At 49.2% G+C, this 20,786-nt stretch overlaps 1 protein-coding gene across 1 annotated transcript in view; it reads right to left on the bottom strand.

The window, feature by feature from the left end:
- Positions 1-14,515, bottom strand: part of LOC139056973 (leukocyte elastase inhibitor-like) — a 29,874-nt gene extending 15,359 nt beyond the window's left edge. Inside the window, exons 1-3 of the mRNA XM_070534758.1 lie at positions 14,322-14,515; positions 10,974-11,076; positions 789-1,060 (exon numbers count right to left, since the gene is read on the bottom strand). Coding sequence (XP_070390859.1) covers positions 789-1,060; positions 10,974-11,076 — 375 coding nt within the window. The 5' untranslated portion in view covers positions 14,322-14,515. The remainder of the gene's footprint in view (positions 1-788; positions 1,061-10,973; positions 11,077-14,321) is intronic.
- Positions 14,516-20,786: the final 6,271 nt, after the last annotated feature.

Below are 20,786 nucleotides of genomic sequence, written 5' to 3'. Positions count from 1 at the left end.
TTCCCCGGACGAGACGCATGTAACGCTAAAACATTTCTAACGCGTTATGCTGTGGCAACCAGGGGTCCGGAAAGGTGTGGTATCGATTCAGTGTGGAGGAATATGGGAACATGTGGTTGTTACCAATATCCAAAACGTTTAACGCACACGTCTTTGTCAAATCATGCGCAAGAGTTTTACAAGAATTACAGTACAAGGTAACGAATAAGATACAGCTTCCCATCTTCTTAACCAAGCGTCCATATCCCCTTTTAACTCGTCTGTTGTCCTGGTCCAGTCGCCTTGCCCCAATTAGGCTTCAGGCGACGGATAAACCAGGTCCCACCAAACCGCAGGGTGGTACCCTTTTCCTCCGAGGAGAGCTTTGTCCGAAACACACGCACGTCGCTGCCTATGGACAGGGAAAGAGAGAGGTGCGGACGTGGCAGTTCCTGGGTGCATGACAAGTGATGCGAAGGAATTTCCCCTGCTCCAGGCAGACCGCAACTTCTGGCCATGAGTCACAGTAGAAGATGGCTCGGACGAGGTCATCGACCCATTCACTATTATTACGTCCCTCGTGAGCTACTGTTCTCGCGCGGGTAAACGGCCGATAACAACCGTGCCTAGAGCGTGACGAAGATGGCGCCACGTGCGCTGCTACCGCCTTCAGCGTCACCGGTATAACCATGTACTCCATGAATGGTAGTAGTTACGTACGGACAGGCTGAAGCTTTATTATAGGAAATCTTTCCGGTTAAGCAAGGAGCGCGCGGCGAAGCACCGAGGCCCCACCTGCACGCACGTACCTTGAAGCACTCGACGATGGCCTCGACCTCGGGCAGCGTGAGATGCAGCAGGTTGCACAGGTCCTCCTTGGTGGGGCCCTCACAGCCCGCGACGAGCGAGGCCAGGGCGGTGGCAAGCGAGATGGGCGACACCAGCAGGTTCCACTGGACGCGCGACGGCACGTCCAGCATGGACGCCAGCAGTGACTGCGACAGCCGGTTCAGCAAGCGGCCGCAGTCCTGCAGCGGCTGCAGCTCCGGCGGTGGTTCGGGAGGCACGCCACCGTCGCTGCCTGCGCCCGTATATGTCGGACATGTGGGATGTAGCTCAACATAATTCTGCGTATACAGAACTGGGGTAAATTTCATTTGCAACACATTGTTGCGGTGACCAGGAATGAAAGCTGAATAAGCAGCCTGAGAGGACCGGTCGCCCTTACACCTGAGCGTCGGCATAATGGCAGCTGAAAGACCGATTGCACCGTAAGCTTTGACCGCATTAAAAGCCTAGGTTTAGACATACAGCCCTCAACACGCCTTCACCACGTGATCAACAAGCGGTATAGTTTTTAGCCGTCGAGCACCCGGGTAGTGTGGGCGAGAGGAGTGTAGATCTGGTGACCAGGACTATTCGCTACGAGGGCCTAACTAAAACGTATACCACAAAGCAAACAGCGCCTTGAGAGATCTGTCCTACGAGGCTAGGGTATATTTGCCCAGAGTCAACGTGCAGATGCGCCCCAAACAGAGGGTACAAGGTGGCGCCAGATGAAGTTTGCTTGCCGAGACTTGCTGCCTGACCTGACGGTGCCTCCTGTTTTTTATCGATTATATGGACACCCCTGTTGTGAAACTTAAGAGGTACAAATTGAAGGTAGTACAGGTCTACGCCTCTACATCCAGTCATGATGAGCAGGAAGTCGAAAGGTTCTATGATGATGTGGAATCGGCGATGCGTAAAGTCAAAACAAAATACACTATACTGATGGGCGACTTTAACGCCAGGGTAAGCAAGAAGCAGGCTGGAGATAAGTCAGTGGGGGAATATGGCATAGGCTCTAGGAATAGCAGGGGAGAGTTATTAGTAGAGTTTGCAGAACAGAATAATATGCGGATAATGAATACCTTCTTCAGCAAGCGGGATAGCTGAAAGTGGACGTGGAGGAGCCCGAACGGCGAGACAAGAAATGAAATAGTCTTTATACTCTGCGCTAACATTGGTATCATACAAGATGTGAACGTGCTCGGCAAGGTGTGCTGCAGTGACCATGGGATGGTAAGAACTCGAATTAGCCTAGACTTGAGGAGGGAACGGAAGAAACAGGTACATAAGAAGCAGATCAATGAGTCAGCTGTAAGACGGAAATTAGAGCAATTCCACATCAAGCTACAGAACAGGTATTCGACTTTAACTCAGGAAGAGAAGCTTAGTGTTGAAGCAATGAACGACAATCTTAAGGGCATCATCAAAGAGTGTGCAATAGATGTCGGTGGTAACTCCGTTAGACAGGATACCAGTAAGCTATCGCAGGAGACGAAAGATCTAATGAAGAAACGCCAATGTATGAAAGCCTCTAACCCTACAGCTACAATAGAACTGGCAGAACTTCCCAGTTAATCAACAAGCCTAAGACAGCTGACATAAGGAAGAATAATATGGATAGAATTGAACATGCTCGCAGGAACGGAGGAAGCCTAAAAGCAGTGAAGAAGAAACTAGGAATAGGCAAGAATCAGTTGTATGCGTTCAGGGACAAAGCCGGCAATATCATTTATAATATGGATGAGATAGTTCAAGTGGCTCAGGAGTTCTATAGAGATTTATAGACTACCAGTGGCACCCACGAAGTTCATGGAACAGAGAATAGTCTAGAGGAACTTGAAATCCCACAAGTAAAGCAGGAAGAAGTAAAGAAATCCTTGGGAATTATGCAAAGGGGCAAGGCAGCTGGGGAGGAACGCGTCACAGCAGATTTGTTCAAGGATGGTGGGCAGATTGCTCTGGAATAACTGGCCACCCTGTATACGCAATGCTTCATGACCTCGAGCGTACCGGAATCTTGGAAGAACGCTAACATAACCGTAATCCATAAGAAAGGGGACGCCAAAGACTTGAAAAATTATAGAGTGATCAGCTTACTGTCCTTTCGCTACAAAGCATTTACTAAGGTAATCGCAAATAGAACCAGGAACACCTTAGACTTCTGTCTGCCAAAGAACCAGGGAGGATTTCGTAAAGGCTACCCAACAATAGGTAGCTTATATATATAAACTCTTATATATAGCGTTCATTGATTACGAGAAAGAATTTCAGTCAGTCGAAACCTCAGCAGTCATGGAGGCATTACGGAATCAGGGTATAGACGAGCCATATGTAAAAATACTGAAAGATATCTATAGCGGCTCCACAGCCACCGTAGTCCTCTATAAAGAAAGCAACAAAATCCCAATAAAAAAAGGCGTCACGCAGGGAGATACGATCTCTCCAGTGCTATTCATAACGTGTTTACAGGAGGTACTCAGAGGCCTGGATAGGGAAAAATTGAGGATAAGAGTTAATCGAGAATACCTTAGTAACCTGCGATTCACTGATGATACTGCCTTGCTTGGTAACTCAGGGGATCAATTACAATGCATGCTCACTGACCTGGAGAGGCAAGGCAGAAGGGTGGGTCTAAAAATCAATCTGCAGAAAACTAATGTTTAACAGTCTCGGAAGAGAACAGCACTTTACGATAGGTAGCGAGGCACTGGTAGTGGTAAGGGAATACATCAACTTAGCGCAGGTTGTGACCACGGATCCGGATCTTGAGACTGAAATAATCAGAAGAATAAGAATGGGTTGAGGTGCGTTTGGCAGACATTCTCAGATCATGAACAGCAGGTTGCCATTATCCCTCAAGAGAAAAGCGTATAACAGCTGTGTCTTACCAGTACCCACGTACGGGGAAGCAACCTGGAGGCTTACGAAAAGGGTTCTACGTAAATTGAGGACGACGCAACGAGTTATGGAAAGAAGAATGATAGGTGTAACGTTGAGGGATAAGAAAAGAGCAGATTGGGTGAGGGAAGAAACGCGAGTTAATGACATCTTATTTGAAATCAAGAAAAAGAAATGGGCATGGGCAGGACATGTAATGAGGAGGGAAGATAACCGATGGTCATTGAGGGTTACAAACTGGATTCCAATGGAAGGGAAGCGTAGCAGGGGGCGGCCGAAAGTTAGGTGGTGTTAGGGTCGGTGTCTGGCACCACATGCAGAAAGAGATTTCAACTGACCATCTCTCACCCTGCCTCGTCGAAATGAAGCGTGACTTCCTAATTCGCCATGAACATTTCGAGTGCCTGCCGGTCTGGCGGAAGCCGCGCATTGTACAGGCCTGTTTTGTGTGTGTGCGTGTGTGTGTGTGTGTGTGTGCGCGCGCGCGCGCGCGTGTGTGTGTGTGTGTGTGTGTGTGTGTGTGTGTGTGCGCGCGCGCCCGCGCGCGCTCGTGTGCACTCGTGTGGGAGTTTAGAGGGACCCTTTCCTCGAACAAATTCTACAGGAGAACTTCCACGAACCCGCAACGTGCAGGGGAGACGGACAGGCGTCTACGATTCCAGGAGGCGGGACGGCCTCCTCCTTGCAGCAGGCTCGGTGCGACCGAAGAAGGAGGGGCTCTCTTTCTGGGCCGATCACGTGACATCAACGGAAGCAAGATCCCTCCCACGATTCTAGAGAGCCCATTTAAGGCGCTCCGAAATGTACTTTTAAACACTTCATTCTCTTCTCTTCATTTTCACCAACCTTTGAATAAACCGTGCAAGTTTCGCACTAGAAATCGTCTCGCCCTTGCTTGGTCGCCATAGTCTACCGGAATGCCTGCAGCCTGCCGACAACGCCACGCCACCCAATTGTAACGTCGGTCGAGCTTCAATAAGCAGGCGTCACTACAACTCGGGAGAAGTACGATACGCTACAGTGGAGTACGCAACAAACTGACTGGCAGTGATTGGAATACGGAATGCAGGAGACCTCAACTTGGACGACAACTACGAGACCGTAGCCTCTTCGTCCTGGTGACAATGTTCGGAAGGAACGTGTCTGGATTCATGACTGCATATGGTGAGTGCACGGCTTTTCTTTACGAAGATATCACTTGGGTTTTCGTATTTTTTTAGAAAGTACAGTGCAGTGATGTTTCTTTAACCGTCGATGGAAGTTTAAGTACGTCAAAGTGGTTATAGATTGAAGAGTTAGCAGCCCTACAGGCTGCCATGAACTTGAAGGCACTTAAGAAGCCGGCATCGTTGAGCTTCGCTAAAGAGTTGTGCCTCCAAATTGCCGAATCAAAGAGAAGGCTGGAGATCATAGAAGCGATCGAAGCGATTGGGGCAGACGACGATGAACTGAAGGAATGCCTAGAGAGCAACGCAGAGAAAGAGGAAGACCGTAAGCGCCTAGAGAAAGAGGACAAAGAAGAGCGTAAACGGCTAGAGGAAAAAGCAGAGTGCGAGCGGGCAGAAGGTGAGGCCAAAGAGCGCGACCTAAAAATGAAGGACCTAGAGATTGAGCTCTTGAAAGCTCAAAATTCGGAAAAACCTAGCCCAACGGCACGTGAAAGCGAGCGCAGAATGACATACTTGATGGCACCCTACGCAGCAGGAGGGGGCATAGGTCTTTTTCTGGTACAGTTTGAGCGCACGAGTGAAAAGGCAAAATTCTCAAAAAACCCGTGGCCGCAACGCTTGCTTACGTTACTGCCACGTGAGGCAGCTGATATCACCCGCATGGGGAAAGAAGAAGCAGCGGACTTCGATGAAGTCAAAGCGAACCTGCTTAAAAAGTATGGAATATCAGCAGAAGCATTCAGGCGAAAATTTAGGGAAGTCGAGAAAACCAAAAGTGTGTCAAACTCATATTTTGCATACACCTTGGAGGTAAACCTGAAGGAATGGCTCAGAGAAGAGGGTGCTATCGGCGATGCCGAAACGATAATGCAGTGCGTTGCTTTAGAACAGTTCTACCGCAGGCTGCCAGTAAACATCAAGTGCTGGGTTCAGGATAGACCAGGCGTAGACACTATCACGAGAGCGGCAGATCTCACTGAGGAGTACGGAACTCGCCGTGCGGACGAAGGCAACGAAGCTCCTAAAAAGGAGATAAATAAATACAGACCCGACAAGGCAAAGTGATGGCCAAAGTCGTGTCGGTATGAAACAATGGAAAAGTCAGATTTGGTGAAACGTAGTGACGAGGACAATGAGGGAGAGAAGGAACCACCCGAGCTGAGTGCACAAAGGCAGGAGGAAAGAGCTTTCGAGACAAAGAAACCAGTAGTTTGCTACAACTGCCAGCAAACGGGGCATATCTCCGTGGGGTGCAGAAATCCCAAACTAGTATTGATGTCACTAAGTAGTAACGTTGAAATTCTGAACTTGCTAGGACCATACATTCGAGACCTCGTGGTAAACGGCAAACCGTGCAGAGAGCTTCGCGACTCGGCAGCCACAATGGACGTGGTGCATCCGTCGTAAGTAGAGGAAGGCGAATTCACAGGAGAATGTGCTTAGATAAAGCAAGCCGTAGAGGCCTCCAGCGTTTGTCTCCCTGTGGCCAAGATTCGTATCTAAGGCCCTGTTGGAGTACTGGACACTGAAGCCGCCGTCTCGGCACATATGCCGCCGAATTATCCGTATTTCTTTTCTACCAAATCAGAGGATTTGCTACGATGCAAGGGAATCGGGTTTAGTGACGGAACAGTGCAAGCCTTAACTCGTTCCAAGGCAAATGAGTTCGCGGCCAAGGCAGTGTATGAATGCCCAGTGGTGAAGGAAACAGGTTTGACGGAGGATTTGTCAACCAGCACTGAACAGGACAGCCCTATGGGGGATAATGCAGAAAGTACACCAGCTAACGAAACGTCAGGAAAGCAGCGGAGTATGAAATGTCTCGCGAGGCACAATGCGGAAAGTTATTGAACGTAAGCCCTGCCACAATGATCGCTGAGCAGAAAATGCGTAAGGCAGAAAGCAATGCTAAGCATTACTATGACAGGACGGCTGGCACACGACGCTTTAAAGTTGAGTAAAAGGTAACGATCCTGAAACCCTCGTGGAATAACCAACCTGAGGAGATGCCTGTCGACTTTCCAGAGTTAACAGCAGTGACGGAGGCAAAAGACATTCACGAGACCATTGACAAGTTAGTAGAACAGGCGGAGTTGAATCCCAATCAAAGGTCCGAAGTGAGGGAACTCGTGTGTGAATTTAAAGACGTATTTTCAGACACGCCGGGCCGGACCACTACGATTGTTCATGACATCGAGTTAACCTCATCGGACCCAGCTTGTTCAAAAGCTTATCGCGTTTCACCTCGTCAACCTGAAGTCATGGTCGCTGAAATAAACAAGATGTTAGCGATAGGTGTAATCGAGCCAGGAGAGAGTGATTATACCTCGCCTCTTATCTCGGTTGAGGTCCCAGGAAAGAAGCCACAACCGTGTTTTGACTACCGCAGGCTCAATTAAGTCACGAAGGACCAGACTTGTCCAATACCACATATCGAGGAAAGGCTTGAGAAAGTGAGCAGTGCTAATTTCATCGCTACGCTCGAATTACTCAGAGGGTATTGGCAGGTTCCATTGACCGAGAGGGCAAGCAGGCTTGCGGCGTTTATTTCGCCGATGGGAACCTTTCATCCGAATGTCCTGAGCTTTAGATTGAAGAATGCGCCGTATTGCTTCTCTAGTGTTATGTACCAGATGCTACGAGAAATGGAGGACTTTGCACTTTCGTATCTCAATGATATAGCAATCTTTTATTCATCATGGGCCTACCATATGCAACACGTGCGAACCGTGCTGTGTCGTCTACGAGAGGCCAAATGAACTGTTAAGGCTCCCAAATGCCAATCATGGCGCGCGGAGGTAGCTTATCTAGGTCACGTAATAGGGCAAGGCCATCGTCAGCCTTCCGAGATTCAACTGACCACAATAGACAACTTCCCGCAACCACGCACCAAGCGGGACATTAGGTAATTCCTTGGCTTGGCGAGTTATTACCACAGATATCTCCCGCGGTATTCTGAGACTACGAATTCTTTAACGGATGCTCTCAGAAAAACAGAACCACAAACGGTAAATAATAATAATATTTGGGGTTTTACGTGCCAAAACCACTTTCTGATTATGAGGCACGCCGTAGTGGAGGACTCCGGAAATTTTGACCACCTGGGGTTCTTTACCGTGTGCCTAAATCTAAGCACACGGGTGTTTTCGCATTTCGCCCCCTTCGAAATGCGGCCGCCGTGGCCGGGATTCGATCCCGCGACCTCGTGCTTAGCAGCCCAACACCATAGCCACTGAGCAACCACGGCGGGTCACAAACGGTAAAGTGGGATGACGCAAAATAAAAGTCTTTTAGTATGCTGAAGAACGCACTAACGAGTCAGCAAGTATTTAACGCGCCTGACTACTCTAAGCCATTTATTCTTCAGTATGATGCCAGCGACAGGGGTATCGGGGTGGTGCTCCGTCAAAAAAAAAAAAGAGATGACGAGAACGAACACCTTGTACTGTACGCCAGTAGAAAGCTTTCAGTTCGTGAGGAAGCATACAGTGCATCAGAAAAAGAATGTGCCTGCGTAGTATGGACGGTGCAGAAGCTAGCTTGCTATATCGCTGGTTCAAGGTTCACCATAAAAAATCACCACTGTCCCCTCACATGGCTGCAGTCCATGTCTAGGAAAAACGGTCGTATTTTGCGCTGCAGTTTTGCTCTTCAACAGTACACCTTCGATATTCGCTACAAGAAGAGTAAGCTTAACGGCAATGCCGATGGTTTGAGTCGTTGCCCCTAGAGTAACGAAACCCTCATGTTCATCCGGGTTTCCGTGGCATTTTTACGTTCCCTCATACGTTTTTCCGAATTGATACGTTTTGTCGAAGTGTAGTCGATTGTTGGCTGATTTTAATAACCACGTCTTAACATTTGCAAGAAATGGCTGTTTTTGGTGTTCAGGGTGGAGGGACGCGCGTAAGGAATGGGAAAGGTGTGGCGGGTTTACTTCTTTTTTTTTTAAGCCTGGCGTGTCTTGGAGGGGGGTGGCCTTGTGCTCGTTGCTTTGTGGTTGTGGGTCCGGCAGTGTTCTGGGGTGATTGCTTGCCCACGCAGGAGGCGAAAAGTTGCGAGACTTGCTTGCAAGACCAATTTCACCGGGCCGGATCAGGGAGAGAAGTCACAAGAGCGCCATGAGTACTGATGACCACTCCCAGGAATCTACCAGCCACGAACTAAGGGTTCGTCACCTCTAACGGGAATTCTGCTACTAAAACGCCGATCCCTCGCACAGCGGCTGCTGGCCCCTACACGTCGGGATCTCTCCCCCCCCCCCCAGAGATGCTGTTAGGGTTGGCGTCTGGCACCACTCGCAGAAAGGAATTTCAACCGACCATCTCTCACCCTGCCTCTCGTCGAAATGAAGCGTGACTTCCTAATTCGCCATGACCATTTCGAGTGCCTGCTGGTCTGGCGCCAGCCCCGCACTGTACAGGCCTGTTTTGTGTCTGTGTGTGTGTGAGTGTGTGCGTCTGTGTGTGTGTGTGTGCGTGTGTGTGTGTGTGTGTGTGTGTGTGTGTGTGTGTGTGTGTGTGCGTGCGCGCGCGCGAATTTAGAGGGACCCTTTCCTCGAACAAATTCTACAGGAGAACTTCCACGAACCCGCAACGCGCAGGGAGACGGACAGGCGTCTACAATTCCAGGAGGCGGGACGGCCTCCTCCCTGCAGCAGGCTCGGTGCGACCGGAGGAGGAGGGGCCCTTATTCTGTGCCAATCACGTGACATCAGCGGAAGGCAGATCACTCCCACGATTGTAGAGAGCCTATTTAAGGGACTTCGAAATGTACTTTTAAACACTTCATTCTCTTCATTTTCCCCAACCATTGAATAAACCGTGCATGTTTCGCACTAGAAATCGTCTAGCGCATGTTAGGTCGTTATGTTCTACCGGATGGCTGCAGCCCGCCGACAACGCCACGCTACCCAATTGTAACGTTGGTCGAGCTTCAATAGGCAGACATCGCTACAACTCGGGAGCAGTACGATACGCTACCCTGGAGTACGCAACAGTGGGCGGATGAGATTAAGAAGTTTGCAGGGACATGACCGCAATTAGTACATGACCGGTGTTGGAGAAGTATGGGAGTGGCCTTTGCCCTGCAGTGGGCGTAACCAGGATGATGATGATGATGATGATGATGATGGTGATGATGATTATGGGCACTGCAGACGAATTTACGTCTTCGTCGGCGTAGCCATAATGTTTCGCATAAAGGAAAAACGCCACAACTTCGCTGCAGCGCGCCGTATGCTTTGGGTAGAAATGAAAGCCTGCGACGCAGGCGAGCGTGAGATGTTGAGGGCTGCGCTCGTAGGCGGCGTCAGCTCCTGAGGTCAGCCCGCGGTAACAACGCTGTGACGGGAACCACTGCTCCAGCCAGGGGTGATGGTGAGCGGCCACGTATAAGGCTCGGTGTGACGCTCCCTTGGGTGTCGTCGGCGCTGACACATGGTGGCACGATTTCGCCGCGACGAAGGGCCACTCTATAGTCGTTGGTGAAACCAAAGCGTGCTATGAAAAGCGTAATGCCGGGCAAGACGGGCAGTGTGGACACGATGGCTACGATATGTTGTCGGCGTAGCGCGTGTTGTCTGCATGGAAACAAAGCGCTACATGAGCTGCATGACGGCTGTTGTGAGTGGCGCCCAAGTGTCACTCACGCGCTGCCTCATCGCGAACTCCCGATTAGCGAGGCAGTCGCGCCACACTCCTCTCCGTTTGCAATGTGCCGCGCGAGACAGGTTGTCCGGACCTGCTACGCTACTCACGGCGCTCTCTTTTAAATACAAAACGTGTACCTATATAATCATATTATAAAGTATTGGCACGCAAAATAAAAACGCGTATAGCGCTGCGCTCAAATTTCGCGTTAGGGAGTATCGCAGTTGCGGGTGATTTTTTTTTTCGCCTTCATGTTTAGGGCTGCTGCGATCGAAGAACTTTTGTTTGAGGTTCGGCTCGTCGTTGCTTTCCCACCGTCTCGCCACAAGAAGCTTTCACCCGCCTTTCGCTGCTGCCGCTGCCTCTTGGCCGCCCGGGAGGCCCGAAGGCGTCGGGTTAGCCCTGGCGTTGGCGGTTGGCTTCGTCGGCGACTGTGGCTGCTCACCCTCCGACTGCGGCACGGACGAAGCGGCCGTCACTGGCGATGAGGGATGCACCAGGCCATGGGGCTTTCTGTCCGGGGCTGTCGGTTTCGGAGGCGACGCCATCTGCGCGGAAGAATTATTAACACATTCGCAGCATCTCCGAAAGAAACAGCGCGAAAGACGAGATGGGCGAGTCGCAACAGGAGGCACTGGCCTCCAACGGAGTTCATTACAGCTGAATGGCCCGTATCCTTTTAAATAAAGCGTCACAAGCAACATTTGAAGCCACTGCGCACGCGCGCAAAGTGAGATGCATTGCAGGTTCTCTATGATTTTCCTTTCGAAGATATTCATACGGGTATATAGAGATACGGATTAATAAAAATGTATTTGCATAAGCTAGCTTGGCCACACGTAGTATGGCGGATGTATTAGCCTGGCAACATTGCGCCGTCTTCTTCTTCCCATTGATGATCATCGTCTTCGCCGGTGGTCGTTCTGCTTATAGCACCGTGTCAACATTTATTTACAAACTAGCTCAGATCTAGGCTTCAGTACAATATATACGTGTCAAGAGGCAATTGCCCAGATTATTGAAGTTGTTAAACGCAATTGGTGAAGTCGTCGGGAATTCATTCGCATAGAAGTATATAGGCAGCTGCACCAATGAGCCAATGATACTTGCGTTCGATTGTTTGTTGTTTTTAAAGCTCTGCAAGCATAGTGGTGTGCAGCTAGCGAGCAGTATTACACTGATGGCTCAGTAACGATAACCGACATTGACGCCTGCTTATTCTCGCAACACAATGTCGTCCCCATGTTGCCTTATTTGCAAGACAAGACTGCCGTCGCGCATGACAGCCGTCGCTCAAGGCAGACGGGTATGCGTCGTGCGGCATGGTTGACTGTATATCATGGGAAACCGAATTTCATTACGCGTGGAGGTAGGCCTTGAGAAATGAAAGTATCTATTGCTAGTTCTTTCTGACACATTGTCCGACAGATCGGATGGCTCTGACACGCAATACAATACACTGTTGAAAAGAACATAAAATTAGCATTTCGGATCCCATTATGGCTCAGTTGTGACACAAAGGCCATGGCAGCAAGTTCTTTACCGACCTTTATACAACTCGTCACATTAGCATGTTTATTGCGATTGCAATTATACGCGCCCTACATGTTGCTAATACATGTTGCTACATGCTAATGTTGCTTGTTCGTGCTTTCGATGCCACCGCTGCCACTTCATTTTTCTTTTTTTTCTTCCTTATATGAAATTGATAACATGTCCAAGATAAACTGATTTGAACACTAATGGGCGTTCCCTGTAAGAACGAACCATATACTGTGCACGAGAGCACCACGTAATGCCGCAGGCACACGGTTCGACACGGCTTCCGCAATACAATGCGATGCATCTGTTACATGAATGCGTCGGCTATTCAAGCATTTTGAAAACTTGGGCTCTGCAGCGTAAAGCTCTTTCAAACTTTTCTATACCTATTCTGCAATCAGCCCTCCACGAGTGGTCAAAACATTTTTTTAACCACCCCCAACTTCGCCTGTTTGTCACACAGCGTCACGGAAACCGCGATAGCTCCCCATATGATATGACGTGTACACACTGACTATGCATGATTGGACCGAACAAAAGAAAAATGGTTATTTCTTATTCGACACCTTTTCGCATTTATCCCTCTGCTATTGGTCAAAAGTTTTCTGGCTGCAGCCGCTTCACCTGCCTGTCCCGCGACATCACAAAACCGCAAAAACTCATCGCTTCAAAGTTACGTGTACGCGTTAAAGATGCATTAATGAGCGGCACAAAACTGAATATTCTTTTGAATAGCCACAGGCTGTCGCGTTCCGAAAGGAATAAAAGAATGCTGCCGCCGATCCCTGAGACACTGGCTGCTCGCACCTGACGGAGAGCATGGGTTTACTTGCGTATATTAAAACCTTTTGCGTGGCCGTATAACGTTTTCTAGCCCTTTCGGAATGCTTACGACCTCGCTATGCCAACTGTTCCCTGATGAGGATCCATTTTGGTGGCATTCTTAACCTTCCGTAGCCCACCGGTGCGATTTCGGACCAGACACCGCAAGCTAAGTAAAGGTAAACCGGCCAATGACAGATGCCAGCACCATCCTCTTCATACGGTTATCTATTTTCCGTACGCTGGCTCGGCCCCAACGAAACCCACTCCCCTTGAGCGTGCTCTTCGCCTCCTGGCAGCCAATTACAAACGAAAAACCGGTCAATGTAGGCAATGTTATTCATTTTGAAAGCAAAGTGACCTCCTATAAACTAGGAGACCGTTTGATTGAGCTGTTCGGGCAACGCTGCGGGTCACCGCCCGATGCCTGTGCCGATGGTTACGAAAGTTTGACGTCAGGAGATTGGAATAAAAATATATTGAAATAGTTTTACACTGTATTCCTTGCTATCAGCAAGTCACACATCGGATCGCAGGCGTAATTGCGCTAGACCACGTATGTATACCCCGTCTATACTGCGCCGCTCATGTCGAACTCTGTGCAGAGCTCTCGCGTGACCTTCAACATCGCAACGACACACCTTGCGCCGGGGCGATCTCAGAAGCCACTCTGTGGGCATAGATGTTTTTGCAATGTTACCTGGAGTGCCACCTAGCGTCACTGTCTATGCGAGTTTCCTAACTGCTGACGCGCCACCATGGGCATGCTGCGATGCGTGTGTGCGATGCTTGTCTCGCACGTGTCTTGGCTTAAGACATGATGCATTGCACACAAGTAAAGCTTTCAATAAATCATCACAACCAGTACTTGCTACCTCTAATACATCTGTAGCTATTGTTTACTAAGAACAAGTTTAATAAGCAGGCAAATAAAACAAAAACAGATGGTTGCAACGCTTTTTCCCTACAACTTTAGCGGCCCGCCGCTATACTGTTCATGCTTGTCGTTGCCAAACAACGGTTCTGAACCCTACATTTACCTTTAACCAGGTCGTCAACAATATTTTTTCTGACCTGTTGTACTTGGCTCAAGCTTTAAGAAAAAGCCTTCAGTGTTACAGTTCGTATGTATTTGAGCAATATAAAGAAATGAAGCAATGATACCATTTCCAAGTTTTTGTTACCCTTGCCAGTTAAAGGGCCGAAGAACACGGCATGCTCCAAAATTAATCCGGAGACCTAAGGATGTTGCCTCATAATACAGTGCGCCAACTGATTCGGGTCGTTACAAACACTTTCTGCAAAATGTGTTCGCTGTCCTTTACGCCCATTAATCGAGGGAGGTCAACCCGTGGGCCACGCCTGCCACTGGTGGACTCGCCACCCGTGGCGCTAAATCTTCCTTTACAGCTGTGCGCTGTTGACTCACCCGTGTTGGTGCCTTGTGTGTATGCTGTCGAACAAGACGACCACCGCGGTCACTCCAGGCGGCAGGCCTAGACGAGCTCTGGAGTGCGTGTGTTAATGCCAATGTAGGTAGACAGCTCTTCTGGACTGGGGTCGGCCGGGGTAACGCGTCTCTGGCCGTATCCGTTCGACTGCGCGCTGTGCGTGCCCCCGTGCACCGTCTTCTTGATGATGATGATGAACCTCTACCATGGCTCGTACCCACTAAAGGGGCTTCTTTTTGACGACGCTCATGTCCTTCGAACGTGGCACGTGCGCTCGAAAGGGGCCGGTCGCACAAGGAGAAACGAATGAGTTATTAAAGGTCTTTGTGAACTTTTTTTGACGAGTTTTCCGTACAGGCAGCGCACCAGACAAAACAATGTTTCTTTTTCTTACGATGTTTCGGTTCTGAGCAGGGACTGGCCTCGGAAAACGCTGAATGCCAGGCTGCCAGCCTCGCTTGTCGGATTAGAGCAAGGACAGAGGAAGCGGGAGCTTGGCGCACTACTCCGATTCTTTTGAACCAGGTAGTTCGAAATGAAATAATACATGAGAAGTGCAAGAAATAAAATAAAGCGAAAAATTTTTGATTTAGCCATAGCATCGGGGCCTAGCTAGTAGTTAAATTATCGGGATATCTATTCCGTCATCTTTAATGGACGTGGCTCTTCGATGTATTCTTTATGTGAGGAGTGTTATCTCAAACTTGGCTGAATGAAATATGTGATTTTAAATTTGGGAATACGTATGGGGAAATTGATAAAGAAGCAAAAAAATATGTTTCACAAGCAATTACAATGATATTGAGAAAATAAAAATATTTTAAATAACATGTGACGAACAAATCGCAGCAAGGACGACTTCCCTCTAATAACGCAACCTGACAGATGTTTCTGTTACCTTATGAAATCATACCGTGCAATGCGCATACGTCCGAATTATGTTGAAGATTTAAAAAATTAATTATTGAAACTTTATACGGATACCATCTCTTCATGACATTTAGATCACAACGCATAAAAAACAGCCGCCACATAGGTACAATAGCAAACTTAGCTCTAAATCCCTCTGCACGTTCATCAAGACACACTTCACTGGCACACTCCACGGCCGGGTACAAACTATGGATGATAGCTACTACAATATTGGCTACCCAATGTACTAAATAAATTCAAACTAACAGATGACGGTTGACCTGCTATATCTGAAATTCAATTTTAAATATGCTGTCTCTGAATGATTTTTCTTTCTGGTGTAAATATGACATATCCTGCGTTTGTATGTTATGGTTCTTGAATTTCGAGTTCAAATTTCTCGTACGACTCAAACTCTTGTGCAGGGCGTATTGCTTCATTTGTGAAACGGGGCTTCAATTCTGTGGTGGGGCTAGTCAACCTGCAGATATGCAGCATTTATACCCGTGTCACACGGGCGTTTGGAAGGCCTTCCAACCGATAGCCAGTTGACTCAAAGGTCAAGTTCGAGCTGCTACACGGGTGGTTTCGAAGGCCGCCGAGTCAATAGTCTATCGAGTCAACGGAGCACCTTACAACTATATCGAAATATCAATGGCCTTTGAGCAACGGAAACGGAAACAGCGGGAACATGCCCTCGCGTTTACAGTGTACTCGTACTCCCGGTTGAAAATAAACAAATCAAACCAAACTGCTCGAAAAATACTATATATGGGTGTTATTAATTATTCAATGAGGTATTTCTGCCACTTGATATGTGCGAACACACACCAAAACAGCAGCCGCATCGAGCGGCGCAAACATTGCCTCAGTTTCGCTGCTCAACAACTTAAAAACTAAACATATATGAATGGCAATGTATAAACAATTTTTTTAATGTGTAAACAAATATAAAAGAAATTATAGTGCTTTTAAGAGGTTTTAATGCTGCTTACATTTTCGTGACATGAAAACGAAAATAGAGATCCGCAGCGCCACACAATTTTGCGAGACACGCCTGAACCACTCAACGGACTTTGAAAAGTGCGTGTAGCAGCGCGACAACTCCTTTCAGTCGATAGAGCTGTGGCGTTTCGAACGCCGTCGACTGGAAGGCCTTCAAAATGTGCCCGTGTGACAAAGGTATTACCTTGCTATCCTCACCATAAATGCTACATTTTCTTGGGTTACAAATGTACTGATGTGGTGAAGGAAACCGAAGCCAAATGGGCAGCCCCGTCTGCCCTCCACTCTTCCTCTGCTTTTTGTTTCGTGGTTCCGCGTATATCGCGTGCTGGATGCCTCGGATCTCCTTAAGTTTTCTTGCCAGGCCAATCATTGCCACGTTGAAGAGGACGGGCGATATGACAGATCCTTGGGGTGTGCCCTTGCACGGCGTGGGGAAGACGTTGCTTCTCAGCTCGCCCAGCCCCACCGTCGCCGTTCTGTTGCTCAGGAAGTCCCTGACGTAATCGTGCACTCTCTTCCCGCAGTTGGTGTTGTTGATGCCCTCCATGATGGCCGCGTGGCTCACGTTGTCGAAGGCCCCCTTTATGTCGAGGGCCATGACGACGTTTTCGCCCGTTTTCGGCATCGTCTCGAGCACTTCCTCCTTGAGTTGGAGCAGCACGTCTTGCGTTGAGAGGTTGGCTCTGAAACCGTACATGCTGTCCGGGTACCATCGCTCGTTTTCCAAGTGCGACTGGATTCTCTTCGTGATCACTTTCTCGTACAGCTTGCCCAGGCACGACGTTAGGGTCACAATCTGGGTCACCCAAGGATCCCTCGGAGAGAAACAAGAAAAACTGCAGGAAGCGGCGACCTGCGTAGAAAACTACACCAGAGAAAGGGGACTGCGATGCTCCACTGAGAAGTCGGAGCTCCTCAGGGTCGGCAAGCACCCAACGCAAGCGACACTGGACGTGACCCTCGAGGGACACAACATCCCGGAGAAGAACATGATTAGGATCCTGGGCATGTGGCTACAAGGCAGCCGGAAGTGCAGCCACACCATTAGCCTGCTGAGCAAGGTGGCGGAACAGGTGGGCCGCATGATCAATAGGGTGTCCCAAAAGAGATACGGAATGAAAGAAGAAGACACTCTGAAGCTAGTCAACAGCCTAATTGTCAGCCGAGTCACGTACTCCCTGCCGTACCACGTGACGACCAAGGCAGAAAGAGAGCAAGCAGACACCATCCTCAGGAAGGCGTACAAGACGGCTCTGTGTCTACCGAGAAACACGTCGAATGAGAAGTTGCTCCAGCTGGGCATCAGCAACACCTTCAGCGAGCTCGCCGAGGCTCTGCTGGGTACGCAAACCGCGAGACTCAGAGGCAACCCTACGGGACGAGCGCTCCTGAGGAGGTTGGGTCGGGATACGAGCGGACTGGCAGACAGATACGCGGACGTACCGGACCACCTCAGAAAAACCATTAATGTGGGACCACTGCCAAAAAATATGGATCCCAACTTACACGAAAACAGGCGAAAAGCTAGGGCCGAATATGTTGAGAGAACGCTAGCCCAGCTAGACAATACAGTATACACGGACGCCGCCGTATATCCACACGGAAGAGAACGCGTAGCCGCGACGGTAGTGGTTAATTGGGAAGGAAACCCGATCACGTATGCCACAGCAAAGGTCGCTGGCACAGCGGAGGCCGAGGAGATTGCCGTAGCGCTGGCGGCAGCGGAAGGTTATAGAACAGGCCGATCTCTCAACATACTGACGGACTCAAAAGAGGTGTGCAGAAACTACACGAGAGGCAGAATCAGCAAAACTGCCCTCAGAATACTCAGCGGAGCCACCTCCGCCGAGAAGGAAAAGCCCCGACACAAACTAATCTGGATCCCGGGTCACGTAGGCATAGTGGGGAACGAAAGGGCAGACAGCCTAGCTCGAGGTGAAGCGTTCCGAGCTGGGTGGTCGAATGCCCCGGAGACCCACCTACAGGCTTGCGAGGGGGGATACGCAGAGACCCTAAACTTACATAGAGGAACTAGAATTAGATATCCGCCACCACACAAAGACCTCTCAAAGGAGGAAGCGACCAGCTGGCGCAGACTACAGACAAACTCCTTCCCCAACTTACACGTGCTTAATAAGATGTTTCCGACGCAATACAGGGCCACCTGCCCTTGGTGCGGTGCCAAACCTACACTTTACCACATCACCTGGGAGTGCGAACGCAGCAAAGCATTCCACAAACACGAACACCCGAGTGCGGAGCAATGGGAGAGTCGGCTCACCAGCAGCGAGCTCACGGCCCAAAGGGCCCTAGTGCAGCACGCGAGCGATGCAGCGCGACTCAATGGAGCCCTGGAATAGGGGCCCAGCTTGCTGAAGAGAAGTCTCCAGTCGCCAGCGCCAAGAAGATGAAGACGACGGAGACCTCATAACCGCGAAACTCTCGAAAGACTCAAAAGTTTTCCCTCCCTCCCTTCGTGGTTCCGCTGCACCATCCCCCTGCGCCTTCTTCCTCCTCTCTTCGCTACTGGCTTTCTTTCATCTGCCGCTGTACTCCGCGTTCGCTTTCATTCTTGCCGCAGGAACGGGCTATTAAGAGCGGCGCTCTAAAGCGATTGTGGCAGTTATGCGTGCGCAGCCCTGTTTCTGTGCGCACTAGTCATCGGCTGCTTTCTCTTTTCACGGTGACGAGTACTAGAATGTGGCTCATTCGTCTGTATTACAAGCACAGGGCACAAAAATTGACAAGTTCCGTCCAGTCTTGTTTAGTTTCCCTAACGAAACAATCACTGCGCAAGTTACGTAGTCTTCAGGCGCAACCAAACGCGTTCTGCTTATGTTTCTTTCTTATCAAACATGTTTTTTTGTGTGTGTGCGCTGACCTCCGTGGATTTTCCATTCGGAAAGTCAACCGAGAACGCACAAAATAAACACGTCGAAAGGTCTTAAAGAGCACGTATATGCAGTTTTCGCATGCTCGCAGTGCAGGAAGCCAAGACGCAGACTATCGCGTAGTCCACGACAACAAAACGAATACCCACCCGAGCAAGCATGCTGGGAATAAAGTCTTTCTTATTTAGAGCCGTTATACTATAGTTTCGTTTCTCTTCAATCTCTGTGAAACTTCAATCCTTGTGAAAGCGTATCCCAGTGCTCCTGCTTGAGTAGCTTCCTCGTTCGCTGATTGTTGGTGCAGCTATCGACAGTACAGTGCCTCTGGGGCAGATAACCTTCGTACATTCCGTTCATAGGATGCGGAAAGAACACGTCCTGATCAAACACGTCAGCAGTTGCTGTAAGAAGACGTTCAAAAACACAATATTGGAAAAGGCACAAGTGCAGGTATTTTCTCCCGCCGTCTGCACCAAAAGGCGGCACCTGGTGTTGACAGTACAGGCGCCGCTGACACTCCCGCTGAGAAGCTGTAAGGAATAGGGTCTATACAACGTTTTCGCAGTGATACCGTTGGTGCCGCCATCTTTGATCATGTGATGCATCAATTGCTTGCCTGAGCTGCCTCCGTTGCCTCCGTTTTTAGAATGTATATGTGTGACGCCGTTGCAGCTCAGCGAATCTGTTTTCTCCGGATAACGTACAGGGCTATCGTAGGTGGACGACACAACGCTTTACCCGCCAGGGTTGCTTAGTGGCTATGGTGTTGGGCTGCTAAGCACGACGTCGCGGCATCGAATCCCGGCCATGGCGACCGCATTTCGATGGGGGCCAAATGCGAAAACTTAGATGATGTGCACGTTAAAGAACCCCAGGTGGTCCAAATTTCCGGAACCCCTCACTACGGTGGACTTCATAATCAGATCGTGGTTTTCGCATGTAAATCCCCATAATTAAAACAATTAACAAACCTTTGATCGCAGCTTCACACATGTAAGCTATTTCGGAGCTCATTGCATCCTGTCCTAACGGTGGGAGAATTGTGTACAGGGCTTGCACAATGTATTCCACAATTTTCTGACATTCCGCTTATGAATTAAATAAGGATCAGTGCGCATTGGTATTCGTTCTGTTTTTGGCACACAGTTTAAAGCAGTGGCTTGTCATGTCAGCGACTTAGTAATGTTCATCAGTGCGGTCTCTATCTGATTGTCTATTTTCTGCCTAAGCGCTCAGGGTGTGCTCGCTTGCACTAGATTTGTTGTTGCTGCGCACAAGAGCCTTAGAACGTCGATGTTTTTTTTTGTACTTTTTAATAGCTTGTACCACACGCGCATTATCGGTAGTCACTCAATTACTCCGCGGACCGTCTCCAAACGTTCAACTTGGAACATTCGTAGGCTGTCGGTGCAGTAGCCGTCATTCACGCCTGGGTGCACTGATTCGAGTGCGTTAGCGAACAGCCACTTAGGTTTCCGACAGCTGATCGCACAGGAGCAAGGCAAAAGTGGTAACAGTTTCGTATTCATGCGTTTTCGCTGAGGCAACGTGCGGCACACCGACAAAGGTGCCATCTCGTTTCTCCGGAGCAAACTGCTCCGAAAAAGAAAGTGTCTATAAATTAGCCCTGAG

The sequence above is a fragment of the Dermacentor albipictus genome, chromosome 3 (assembly GCF_038994185.2).
Source record: "Dermacentor albipictus isolate Rhodes 1998 colony chromosome 3, USDA_Dalb.pri_finalv2, whole genome shotgun sequence".
In the NCBI taxonomy this organism is placed as follows: domain Eukaryota; kingdom Metazoa; phylum Arthropoda; class Arachnida; order Ixodida; family Ixodidae; genus Dermacentor; species Dermacentor albipictus.
The sequence above is the reverse complement of the archived record's forward strand: the minus strand, read 5'-3'. Positions and strand labels throughout refer to the sequence as shown.